The sequence below is a fragment of the Gloeophyllum trabeum genome (assembly GCF_000344685.1).
Source record: "Gloeophyllum trabeum ATCC 11539 unplaced genomic scaffold GLOTRscaffold_00003, whole genome shotgun sequence".
Taxonomy (NCBI): Eukaryota; Fungi; Basidiomycota; class Agaricomycetes; order Gloeophyllales; family Gloeophyllaceae; genus Gloeophyllum; species Gloeophyllum trabeum.
Genome location: NW_006920412.1, coordinates 2,034,529 through 2,048,014, shown reverse-complemented (window position 1 = coordinate 2,048,014; position 13,486 = coordinate 2,034,529). Strand labels below are relative to the sequence as shown.

Sequence of the window (13,486 nt, the reverse complement as noted above, 5' to 3'; positions counted from 1 at the left end):
TCCTTCTATGTTCGCTTTCGTAGTGCATTCCTTCTTTCCCTATAAAACGACCCTGAAGCTGTTGTCCCAGACTGTTACCTTCGCCGTTGGCACTTGAACTGAATGACTAGATGAGCAGTCGGCGTTATGACACTTACGATTCGACACCCAAAGACACCCACAATCACGAACGCTGGATTCCCCCTGCTGGACCTCCAGAGCAGAGTCGGCGAAGACCTTCGAGCACCCAACAACATAGCTATGACAACATTGGATCCATGGCAGAATCCTCTCGGAGGCCTCACTTATCGAGTCGAGTCTACTCCTCCAATGGACACATCTCGTCTTCCTTACACCGCACCTCTGCTTCCCACCCTATCTCGGGTGTTTCTGCAAGCAAAGCTACTTCTAGCCGTACGCAGAGTCAGTATGCCACCCATCCCCAGAAGCATACTACATCGACCGCCAGACCTCAGGCGCCGATTTACCAACCATCGTATCCGCGCGCAGACGATGAGAATAGGCGGAAGGAAAAAGTGGAAACGTCTGTCCCGTACCCTCACTACCGGCGGAACGGATTAGAGCGACCCAGTGCTTCGGCTGACAGGGTTCCAACCACTGAAGACGTTCGTCGTGCTCACTATGCTCGTCAGGAACATGCGACTTCATCAGCACCTCGCACTGCTCCTGCCGCCACGCCCTCCGCAACTGCTGTTTCGCAAGCATGGCCTTATGATGGTTCTTCAGAGAAGGTCAGGACGAAATCGACGGGTCGTGGTTCAAAGGAGGAATACGATCGTCGCGATGAGGAGGACAGGGTGAGACGGCGGAGGCAAAGAGAAGAGGAAAAGCAAAGGGCAAGGCAACTCGCGGAGAGAACCTATGCGGAGGAGCGTTATCGCGTTGCGAAAGAAGATAGAAGAGCGGACGATGCGAGGAAAGCAGAATCACGAAAACTCTCGAGGTCTACACAACCGACACGGCAGTATCCAGAAGATAGGCATAAAGATTCGGATGAATCGGATGCTTCGCGTAGGCGATTGGCAGGAGCTCATGGTAGTCGTTATCAGGCGGAATTTGTGACTGGTAGTTCTGCTGCAAGTGCTGTCCTTAGAGAGTATACGCTCCTTTCTCTGACCATATGTGCGTGTATAGGCTCAAGATTACGCATATCGTCAACCAATGGTGTATCAGCAGAAAGCGCAACCTCCAGCAGCGTATACTGCTGGCCCGGATGATGCGACAACGCGAGCTAGTTTCACCGCTAACGGACCTACGTCAAGCTCAGCTAGTCTCTACCGGAGCCGTCACGGTGGTACTGTCATGCAGGTTCAACCGCAGCATCAGGTTGTGGATCAAGAACGGTACCACCAGTCCTATCGTGGAAAGGATTTAGCGAGGAATCGCGACCGAGAGGCCGCGTTAGCTGGAAGTGAGACCGAGAGAGAATACAATCGGACCCAAGTTCGTTACCTATTACGTTATTCGTCCATACCTAACGTCCTTTTCGACAGACTTCGAGCGCGAAACCCGTGGATATGGTAGTCGGTGGGCAAGGTCAACACCACTCTGGTGTTTTGCCAGTGCTTGATCCGGCTAAGCAGCCAGAGCCAAAGTCCAATGAGGAGCATGTAGCAGGCAATATTGCCGCTCAAGAAACTTCAGGAGGACACCAGGTTGGTGCCTATCATTCCTCAACCGAAAGCTGCTGAAATCATTGGTCCGCAGAAAAAGGGATCGTTGAACTGGCTTTTTCGTCGAGAGTCGACAAAGGCTAAGTCAAAGAATGATAGGAGCAAAGGGCCCAATGCGCCGGAAGTGTCTCGGCATTCTCATCCCACCCCCGGGCCACAAGTTGCCTCTGCGGCTGCAGGGACGTCCGCGCCTACGAACGTCTCAACAACTGCCGCTCGCACTGAGGGAGAACCCATTGCTATCGACAGTAGAGAAAGAGAGCGAGAGAGAGAGCGAGTCCATGCAACTCCTCGCCCTTCTGCTGCTCCAGTTGTCCCTCCAGGTCTTCCTGTGGATCATGTAAGTAGAGGCGCGACGGGAGTAACGTCGAATGCTTCCACGTCTGTTGCCGATGGGACTAGCAACGCGCCACTGCAAGCAAACGTTCCTCTTACGGATGCGTCAAATCAACGTCCTGTTGCGATGTCCTTTCCTGCGCCTGCGACCCTAGACGCAATGGATGAAGCCTGGAAGAAGTCTTCCCCCGCAGCCCCGCCCGTCTCATCACGAGAGCAGTCTCGGCACGGCGACCGGTTGGTGCCCGAGGCTAGAGGAAATACCACTGTCGCCTTTCCATCGTATCAAGTGGCGCCGTCTTCCAATGCTGCCTACTCGTCGGCCACTCCTTTAGTCTACTCTAGTCCGGTGCCAGATGGCCGCTCATCAGCTCGAGTCCAACCGACGCCGATCCTGCCTCAATATGATATACCACCTGTGCCTCACTCTGTTAATCGCAAGCCTTCGTTCCGAAGAGATGTCAAAGTCGGGACCCCGCCGCACCAGACGCCCATCGTAGGTGGCAGTAGTTCAGCACAAACAGAACGGACGCCGAGGCGAGGTACAGGTAGTCTTGATGCAGATGACGGTCGTCGGTTGGTGCCTTCGTCTGTTCCTCAGGGACGCCCCCTTCCAGCTTCCGAAGGCCATGTCCATGGACAGCTCCCCGTGTCCCAGTCAGCCTCATATGACCATCGCCCTAACTTGAACGATCACACGCAACTCCAACCTGTGGACTCTCAGCGGACGACAGAACGAGTAGACAGGGGTCATGGGCATGATCCTGACCTTGCTACAGTCGGCGTGAACAGAGATTCTCCTCACATGCAACGGTCGTTATCTGGCCAAGCAGACCAACAGAAGCCTCAGAGCCAGACTGTTCCTTCCATAACACGTTCCTACGATCCTCAGCATCCGAATGGTTTTAGCCATCATTCACAGTCCCAGCAGATCCCGCTCTCCTATTCTGTGCTGCCAGAGTATAAGCCTATCCTTCATGTGCCAAGTGGGACGTCATCTCAGAGACCTTCGGCTGCTGTTGCAATGACGCCTTCCTCATCCTTCAACCAGCCTCCAGGCCCGGCTCAGGGAGAACAAACCGGCGGTCATCAGGAACGTAAGCTTGTTCCCAAGAACCTCGTCGCGTCTCTGAGCGAAATACTGTCGGATCCGTTTCGTCCTTCTGCGTCTCCTGGCAATGGGCATACTGAGTCGAGGAATGCCGCGCAGACAAACACGCTTTCCCCCGAAATGATTCAGGTTAATCAGAGAGTGTCTGGCATTCCCGGCAGTCAACGAGAGCCCCCGGTCCGGAGCAAGAACTCTGCAGAACATCTCTACAGGTCCGCCAGAGGGGATCCACCGCGCGCGCAATCTGCGACAGCCTTAGCTAACGATACGGAGGGAGAGACTGCTGGGCAGCAGATAGCGCGTTCTTACCAGATAGCTCCTCCTTCTAAGGAGCCTCCGCCTGCCGCCGCTTCCTTCGCGCCTCGGACGACTCACACAGTGGATCAGCCCCTGGGTCCACCAGTGGCTCTCGCGGCCTCGAACAGTATACCTTTGCAGGAGTTAGATCACTCTCCCCGTTTTCGTGTAGCGGAGAAATCAAATCATGGAATGGACGAACTAACCTCTTTGGTACCTAGAGTTGGCGATCCTGCCGCAGGAACGTCAGAAACGCCGATACTTTCGTCGTCTGCTCGATTGCGCTCCGGGAAGCTAAGGTCTAGTCCCACACGTCCACCTCATACGGCACAAGACCTAACGCCTCCCACCAGACATGAAGAGGTGCTTGCTGACGAGTGGAATGTACATCTATCGGTGCCTCAGCCATCTGTCGATCATGGCCCTTCGCATCGTGCTCAACCCTCGAGTTCCGCGTCCATCAGACATTCTCCCCCTCGTCAACCTCGCGTCACAGACGGTGCAGTGCATCCGATCGCTCCCACACAAGAACTTCCTGGCCAGTTGTTCTCGACGCCCAGCTCGGCCAAGGTCGCAACAGCCAGGATGATCTTCACTAACTCAGGCTCTCCGAACCGGCCACCAACTCAAGTCCCTCAGGGAACGCCTTCTCGTCCGCTGAGAGAAGTACCGGATCAGCACCCTGCTCCCCAGCGTGACGTCGGTGCCAACCCGAGACCCAGTGAATCCGTATCCCGGATCGTCTATTCTCACAACGTACCACAGTCCACCACTGGAGCGCCAGCGCCTCAGGAGCCTCGCCGCTTGGCTGTCCCACCTTATTCTCGATCTAATTCTAACAATGACATACCTGACAACGACGTGAGTTCGCAAAGGTTTACACATTATGCACACTTGATCTCATGACGTCCTTTGGATAGGTTACGCCTCGACCGGTCCTTATGAGACCTCTTCCTATGAGGGATTCACCAGCGTATCTTCCTCCAGAGCGATTTCAGGACATAACACATCTTGCTGCTGCTGCCAATGCAACTGATAATATCCATTCTTCTAATATTCCTGCACGCAGCGCTTCTCGCGCTCAGAATCACCCTGCACCACAAGAATCCTCGGGATACCCTGCATCTAGTGTATACCCTGGTCAAACTCGATCTACATACCCACAGCCACCCGCCATGCAAGACGTCGCTCAAAGTATTCCACCTGCATCTGTGAAGCCCAATAAGCCCCCAGATCATGCTGCACGAGGCTACAGTTCAGAACTCCCACATACAGGTGCATCCATACCGCCAACATCTACTGATCGCAAATCGTCCGTGGAGGCAGCACAGAGTTCCCAAGCCCCGATCTCCCTGCCTCCTTCCATTCCTCCTGCAGCTCTCCCTGCTGGATACGGTCCACCAAGGGCTGAACCACGTTCCACAGCATCGGCTCAGCGTGTGGGCCCAGGTGCTCATAGTCAAAGAACCCAAGAGAGGCCGCAGGACACTCGGAATCGTGAAGCATCATCATTGCATCCAACAGCCGACATTGTTGCTCCGTCGCCCCTGTCCCACGCAAAGAGTCCTGACCCGTCTCGGCCTTCTAAACCCACCGCTCATCCTGAACGTACGACTGAGCACCACAAGTCTACTGTGTCATTATCGATGTCTGCAGTCCCGACCACATCGAATCCTGCACTGACTCCCACTCCTGTCAGAAGCAACACAGACACTGTTCTGCTGTCTCAAAGCGCCCATGCTCAAACGTCGTCTGTTCCAGCAGAGTTACAGCCAAAGCGGCCCGTAGCCTCGCCCCTAGCGTCCAAACCAACACCCGCGTTAATAGTGCCGCCTCCCGTCAATACGTCGCGTTCCCGAGAGTCCGACGGGCTGAAGACTCCGTCTTCTTTGGTGACGCCGTCTGTCACTCCCGTGCCGCCACCGCTTTCCGCCACGCCCTCACAAGACTCTGCGAAGAAGAAGGGCGGTTTCTTCAATACGCTGTTTCGCACGAAGTCATCCGGGCCTGCCAAACCGACTGACTCTTTCGTTAGTTCTCACGAGATATGGGATGCCCCTCCTCAGTCGAAATCGAAGACTTCCCAGATGGTGTACTCGCGCTTAGATTCTGGAACCAAAGAGGAAGTTTTGGAGCATCCTACCTCGTCTCGAGTGGCGAAGCCGTCGCGCGACGGTAAGAAGGCTGCACCCAGCTCCTCGTCAAGGATCGAAGGCGCGCGTCCTGTGGCTCTGCAGATACCCGTACAGCCGTCTGGAAGAAAGAGCCCAGCTGCGAAGCAGGGTTTGTTCGCGAAAATTCTCACCCCCAAGAGACATCGGACTATGTCGTCGGCGTCCGTCGAAGCACTGGATGGGACAGCGGTGAGAAGTTCTCTCATAGAATGCCAGATTCTCGTGCTTACAAATCGCTCAGACAACCGTTCTCAACTCTCCTACGGCTTCCACTCTGAGCACGTCTCCACCCCCCATTCCATACCGAGACCCTTGGGCGGCGACACAAGAATGGAGAAATCAGGCTGAGGCAGAGCAAGTACAGCGCGGGAAGGATAGGAGGTACAGACCTGGGGTTACCTTCGAGCTGCATGAAGATCCGCCGGAGAGGGCTGTGAGCAGGCCCCCTCCGACACCGAGGTCGCGCCGGCGCAGCTGATGCGTGAATCTGCTCATCACCCGGACTAACGACACGTAAACTCATGACCTTGTCTACGGCGTAGTTGCGACCATGATATTTTGTCTTGTATCAAAGCTACGGCCGCTGTAATGTATTCTCAGGTGATATATGGTCATCGTTATTCTCTTGCTTTCGCAATTTTTATCGCTATCCTGTCGCATGTTCCTAATGTATTATAGTAGCACGGACGTAGAAGACGAACTATGTATCATAGCCTGGATCAGCACCAATATGCTTCTCCGCGCCACGTCTTACAGTAAACCTTTGGAGGCGATGTCTCTTTCTACTAACTAACTATACCTGGACCAGCCGGCAAGCGACTATGGCTTATCCCTTGCCTGGCTTGCCATTTTCAGCGAGACCGTGCAACTCTTCCTACGACCAGAACATATCATACCGAGAGGCTCCCCTTATGTTGCAATAAGGTTCTCTCTTCCTGTCGACTTCCGCTTCGAATTCAACGGACTGCTGCAACTAGGCTGTATCATGGTCTCGCGCTCCACCAATAATCAATAAGCACTGAAGCGAGGTACCAGAACCGATTGCGCTTTCAGGCGTCGCGTCCCCTGCTCCTCCTCCGCCGTAACGAGCCCATGCTTCTGGTCGACACTAACTTGGATGAGGATACAGCGGCCTGGGTATTACTGAAGCTGCAGCAGTGATGGGTTCTCGCACGTCGTCCACGGTGATCGCGCGGCTTTCGAAAGGGAAATTACCGATTATGGAAGATCTCGGTTCGTCGCACAGCACGTACTCTGCCGCGCTCCCACTGCAGCCTGTAGGTATTTGTTCCATTACTCTACTCTTTATTGCTTACCTCCTTCTGTACATTGAGTGAAATTCGTCACATCTTGCAACCACCAACCAGTTCTAGGGCTTCCTCTGGCGCAGGACGCGAGAAGTATATCGGCATAATCAGAGCAACATACCGTACGTGTGACCTTCGTATGCGTTGCAGAGTTCCAGAGCAACTGAACTGGAGGTGCCAATAGAACGCTCAAGCCTAAGTGATTGACCTCATATTCGTTATAATATTTCCTCTGGGTTTCACGGACCACGTCAACCCTTCTGCGAAAACCAATTGATCTGCCACTGGCATCTGTTTATTAACAAGCGATCTACACCTGCTTACTCTGGGCTTCGCCTCATCTACTTGCCAAACATGGACCGACCCATCCTCCCATTTCCCCGTTCTTCGTCCTTGCCTATACCATCTGAAATCCGAGCAAGTAACCCCCCCTTTCAACCGACATCCTTCCGCCGAGACTCTGAAGCAATGCTCACTGACGGTCCCATTACACCGCCTATGTCTCCTGGACCCCAGGACGGTGCTGACAATGAACCTTCTATCATGGTAGATGCAGAGCCTCGATACAGTGGGGTCTCGAAGGATCCGGCCAATCCACAGCCTGCACCTGTTAATCAAGAGCACATAGGGAGTCCTTCATCACAAGCGATGGACCAAGAAGGACCCGCCAGACCGAGGACACCCCCCAAACCTCCGCTCAGACTTCTTGAGAACGAGCCGCCCCATGTCGCCAAGGGTAATTTGAAGTTAACTGACTTCGAGGTCAAGGGTACCCTTGGTACGTGTCAGATTCACATGCCTCATGAAGTATCTCTCACTATGATATATTTGATAGGAACGGGTACTTTTGGACGTGTACTCCTTGTCCGCCTGAGGAATTCACCCGGCCGCACAGGCAACTGCTTTGCGATGAAGGTCCTGCGGAAAACAGAGATCGTGCGGCTCCGTCAAGTAGAGCATGTCAATGCAGAGCGCTACATCCTCTCGCGTATACGGCATCCGTTCATCGTTGATCTCTATGCTACGTTTCAAGACAGCCTGAACATCTATATGCTGCTTTCATACGTGCCTGGGGGCGAACTGTTCACACATCTTCGCCGAGCTGGGCGCTTCACACCCGACGTGACTCGGTTCTATCTGGCAACCATCACGCTAGCGCTAAAATATCTTCACTCCTTCAATATTATCTACCGAGATCTTAAGCCTGAGAACCTTCTTCTTGACACCCGAGGTTACTTGCGTCTGACAGACTTTGGTTTTGCGAAGACTGTCGACGACCGTACTTGGACTCTCTGTGGCACGCCCGAATATCTGGCCCCAGAGATCATCCAGTCTGACGGACATGGAAAAGCAGCTGACTGGTGGGCCTGTGGCATTTTGGCCTACGAGATGATGGTCGGTTACCCCCCGTTCTTTGACGAAACGGCCTACGGTATCTACGAGAAGATACTTCAGGGGAATATCAACTGGCCGAGGGACATGGATACCCTGTCCAGAGACCTTATTAAAGCTTTCCTACATCCAGACAGGAGCAAAAGGTTGGGTAACCTCATCGGAGGACCGCAAGACGTTCTGGAGCACCCCTGGTTTAGAGGTGTGGACTGGGACGCATTGGAACGCCGCGAGATTCGAGTATGTTCGACAAACGCCCCCCTTGCCACTCAGTGCTGACATGATCTTAGGCACCAATCATCCCTCAGATATCGGCTTCCGATGATACTCGACATTACTCTCACATTCCGCTACCTCCCACAGAGGAGATACCGGGTTTGTTCAGAGAAGAGAGGCCGCCACCCCTATACCAACGTTTTGACCCAATTGCCTACCAGTTCCTTGAATTCTAATATATCATCTCTTGTTTCAGGCGTAACTGAACGACTGAATTATCTGTATCCATCTATGTCGTATTCGACTCCGTCCTCCCTTGGCGCCATCTCAGTGGGCCAAGTACGCTCGGGACATCCACGCAACTGTATTGCCATTCTTTTGAACCTTGGTCTTATGAAGTTGTTTACCTGCTATAGTTTGTCTTCTGACTACGTTATCCTCCACTTTGTATCTCACTGTCCTCGTTGCCTTGTATCATATTTTATTCGTTCACTGTACCGTGTCTTTGTCGTGTCCTAGCCGTGTATTGTTGAATACTTCTAATCGACCTAATTTCACGAGATGCTCTGAGACCCTGATGATCACGACAGTATATGTACATTAAATAACCGTCGAAGCACGCAGATAAAACTAACATACAATGTAATCGACGGCATAGGGTAGCGTTGGATAGTACATACAAGATGCATCGTAATAGATTTGTTAAAACTAAGCAGGCATATCAAAGAGTCTTCCCGCAATGAGGCAGTCCTTCACCCAGTCCCAAGTAACGACGGTGACACCATCTTTACGGACCGATTCGACTTCGGCAAGAGTCCTCACAACAACATAGTCGTATGTGCGCAACGCATCTTGCGCCAGATGGCAAGACTCTGTGGCAGCTTCGACCGTGCTCGCCCCCATTGCCAATATTATCTGCGGGATGCAGCTCATTTCTCCTCGGGAAGCAGTAGCCTTCTTCTGCCGAGAGGTCAGACAAGGATAGATGCCTACTGAAGAGCAATAGTGCTTACCTTGCCGACGGTCTTCGCTGGGACAGGAACAAATTTCTCATCCACACATAAGACGGATTTATTAGAGAAGAGTTTGGGTGCGACCGCATTGTTCATGATGTCCTGCACATAATCCACGGAGTTGCCCCAGTCCAGATCGATCATTTGTGAAATTCTTGCTTGCAAAGTTTCACTGAATCCGGCAGGCAGTAAATACGATTGCCAGTCGCGCTACGATAAAACATCAAGTCAAATGCCATCCTCTGACGAGAGGCTGAGGTTGCTTACCTCCCCACACTCCTGTATCCAGCGTATGTCCACGCACGGTATACCAAGGGCAAGGGCCATGAGGAACTTCGGTTTAGTTGAACAATCGTCAGACAGCAAGAAGATTTTATCGATCTTCTGGTGGCCACACCACTTGACATCTTTTTGATGGGCAACCCAGTGGTAGTCCGAAATGAATTGACCCTCCATGCGTATCACGGAAATCCAGTCATCCACAACTATGCCACCAGAGTTTTTGATGATGTTGACCGTTCGCTCTCGATTCGGTTGAGGGTCGGTGATGCTGCTGGATATTACGAAGGCTGTCTTATATATCACCTTATTCACCGCTTCATCAGTTTCAACTTGGGTTCTGGGGGATTGCCTGGTCGTAGTGTGCTGGACAGGCCCGATGTCACTTGGGTCCAATAGCCTGTCGTTCCAATGGGTGGTGATGGTCTTGCCAGCGATTACGATCTCGCTGATGCACACTTGCAGCTCTTCCACCCCCTCCAACTGGTCGATCTCCACGCGTACGCTCGACTGAGCAGTCTCACCCTGCACTTCGACGACACGTGCTCTCTGGACTCTCTGTTTCTTACCATTACCCATTTTCACAGCAATCAAGACGTTGTCCCCTTCACGAAGTCGGCAACGCCGCATTTTGGAGATCTCGACATCGGCGCGGGTGTTATCGTCAAAAAAGACGGTGTAACAGTTCAGTTCCGCCGTTGCCCCCAGGATAACACCGGGATAGTAATGACCATCTTGTCGCCAGAGCGCGAAGACCCTAGTGCCCCGAAGCTGACGCTGACTAGGCGTCGTCGTCCTCGCCCGCTTACTAGACCTCTCAGCAGTCGAAGCTATGGAAGGCGCATAACTCCCCTTCGCTGTGGGCGTACGAGAGGTTGCCCTCGACTTCCCGCGCGCCACGGTGTTAGACCGCTTTCGCTTTCGTGAGACACTTTTTGAGGGTGTGGGGCGCGACACTTCGGCCTCCTCTTCGCTGCCATTCATGGCAACGTCGCCGCCGTCCTCGCGATCCTCGGGTTCCGTCTCTTCCTCCTCTTCTTTGAAGGCGTTGCAGCCGTTCGAAGGACCAGCAATACCACGGCAGGAATCATCCGGCTCTTCAGTCTCGGAATCTGCATTGCTTTCCACGTCCATCCCTCGTTCGCGATTGTTCCCGGTTGCCTTTCGCCTAGTCGCTGCCCTCCTGTTGGCAGCGAGAGCGAGTCCAGTGGAGGTCTTTGGATTGGTCCGTAGATCTTGATCTGGGACTGAAGATGGCACTTCGTCTTCTTTCGCAGCATGCTTACCCTGATCTGAGGCACCCAGGGACGCAACTCCATGGTTATCCCTTGCAGAGGCGTAGCTGCTTCGTCCCACTGGTTCAATCGCGGATTCTCGTGTGCTATCCTTCTTCGATGCTATTAGTCGAGTGGATTGTCACAAATGGAGATACTGCGTACCATCTTCCTTTTACCCTTATTGCCCGAATTTGACCCCTGCCGTCGACCGCGATGGTATAGAGACTCCCGAGCCTCTTCCTCTTCGGACGCTGCATCCTGCCTATCCTTGCTTAGGTGCGCTCCTACACTTGTCCCTCGAGAGGGTCTCATTAAGTCTGCAAGAGGAATCGACGGGCTCGATTCCAGCCTCGCTGGCTCGGAGTCAGGAACAACCTCAGAAGGTTCGTCCGCTGCTGAGCCCTTCCCATGTCTGCTATCCTGGGGAGCCGCAGGCGGGAAACGGCGAGAAGACGAATTCGTGGGAGGCGCGGATTCTTCGTCTTCAATAATCTGCGTCGCCTCAGGTTCATCCATGAACTGCCTTTCCGGTATTGCTGGTACGTCTGGCACTCTATCCCTACGTAATTCCGGGACAATGCCTGCATACCTCTGCCGTTTATGGGCGGGTACCAAGCTGAGGAGACTACTGGGACCCATTCCAGTCGTATTTGAGGTAGAAGACGGAGCGGCCGAAGCTGCCACAGTCTTCGCGGGCAGCGCGTTAGCGATATGCTCTCGTAGAGGTTCATCAGTATCACCAGGATCACTTATTATTTGTGTTTCCTGGTACTCCGTCGCCTGCGTGGCAATGACGGTGGACGGAGGATAGTGATGGGCATCGTCTGATGGCGGTTGGCTTGCATCGTCCACCAGCTGAGTCGGCTGCCACACCTGGGTTTCCTGGCTCTCATCGCGGGCTGCGGAGCTTGGGTTAGCATCATACGGAAATGGAGGTGAGGGGCTACGTTGGCGATTGGGATATAGGTCGCTGTCTTGAGAGTCATCCCACCGATTTGCCTGGGAGACGGAGCTTTGGGAGCTATCAGAGTTGGATGGAGTGGATGCCACTAGGACGGTCTCCACTCGGGAAGGGTTGCTCGTTGGAGAGGGTACCCTGGGGGTCGGAATTCGACGGGTTCCGGGGAGCATGGCACTCGACGACGTCGCGTGTTGGCCTCCACGAGGTAAGCCCTCAGCTTGAGACTGGCTTGAGTCTTCGGAATTCTCTTCCGCGCCGAGTTGGGACAAAGGGATGGCAAACTCCCTCGAAGTCGCGATGAAGACTTTGTCCGGCTCAGGGAGTGGATCGATAAAAGAGTCTTGCGAAGCGGGAGAGGGCGGATCAGGCCACACGGGCCTGGAAGCAGACATGCCACGCCTTTGTGCCACAGACGGACCCGAAGGGTTCGATTTCGGATTGGGCGAGATGAAAGAGACTACTTTTGTCGGTCTACTGAACAAAGGAACTTTGTCCTTAAATGGCGAACGAGTGGTGTTACTGGATATATCAGGCGTCACACCGTCCAAGATAGCGGTGGTATTCTCAGATTTCCGTGCAGGACTCTCGGATATGAGGTTGTCATCGCCTTGAGACGACACTTTGTTCGGTGATTTCGAGCCTGAGGATGTGTATGCTGAGGATTGATGCCCTGGAGTGGAAGGACACTGTGATCTGCTGTCATGGGGAGCAGGCGTGTTTTCCTTCTGAGAATCCTCATTACTGGGACCATCATCATATTGAGACTGAGTCTGGGTGGCGGCGAGACCGTGAAAGTGGTAGACCGGGACAGAGGTGCGCGGAATAGACGAATCACCAGAAGTATCTGTCGACGAATTGGCTGAGGATTGACCCATCCGTTGATCGGGAACACTATCCGGTGCAGACTTCCATCCTGTCCCTGCGCCACGCGCTAGATTCTCAAGAATTTGGCTTGCTTGGGACTCGCTTTCAGAGTAGTCACTGTATATATAGTAAGTCTTAGATGTTAGTTCAGAGGTAAGCGGCAAAATGGCTTTGTAGGACCACGTACATAGTAATGTTTTCCATCGCCGGTGACGCCGATGCTCTTCCCAACGAGCGAAACGTGTGTGCCGGTCTGTCTAACTACCCCAAGATGTAAGGAAGCGCGGGCGAGCACCTGGGCAGCGCAAAAGGACTTCGTGCTGAGGGGCAGGTTTAGTGATAGCTGTGGTCCTCGATGACAAGCGAACAGATCAGGACAGAACACAAGACGGAGAACCTAGTTGCCCAAGAAGACAGTCGATGGACGCCTTTTATCCAGTCAACGAGCAGGGTTTCCACTATTAGCTTGAAGACCGCGACGGAGCCGACGCTGGTAATAAATTGGAATGACTTGCGAGGTCGCCGTCGCGGTCGTTCGCGAGGAAGTCCACTAGGGTCGCCGCGTCCACGTGACCGACGCGTATAT

At 53.5% G+C, this 13,486-nt stretch overlaps 2 protein-coding genes across 2 annotated transcripts; one reads left to right on the top strand and one right to left on the bottom strand.

Annotated features, from left to right (window-relative positions):
* Positions 1 to 7,546: 7,546 nt before the first annotated feature.
* GLOTRDRAFT_35435 (kinase-like protein) lies at positions 7,547 to 8,742 on the top strand (the record flags this gene model as incomplete). Its single annotated transcript, XM_007864639.1, has 3 exons — positions 7,547 to 7,676; positions 7,734 to 8,530; positions 8,581 to 8,742. The coding sequence occupies 3 exons, from the start codon at positions 7,547 to 7,549 to the stop codon at positions 8,740 to 8,742; spliced, it is 1,089 nt and encodes a 362-aa protein (XP_007862830.1).
* Positions 8,743 to 9,214: 472 nt separating this feature from the next.
* Positions 9,215 to 12,911, bottom strand: GLOTRDRAFT_126844 (uncharacterized protein; the record flags this gene model as incomplete). The annotated part of the gene is made up of 4 exons (XM_007865637.1): positions 9,215 to 9,466; positions 9,520 to 9,729; positions 9,787 to 11,187; positions 11,238 to 12,911. The coding sequence occupies 4 exons, from the start codon at positions 12,909 to 12,911 to the stop codon at positions 9,215 to 9,217; spliced, it is 3,537 nt and encodes a 1,178-aa protein (XP_007863828.1).
* Positions 12,912 to 13,486: the final 575 nt, after the last annotated feature.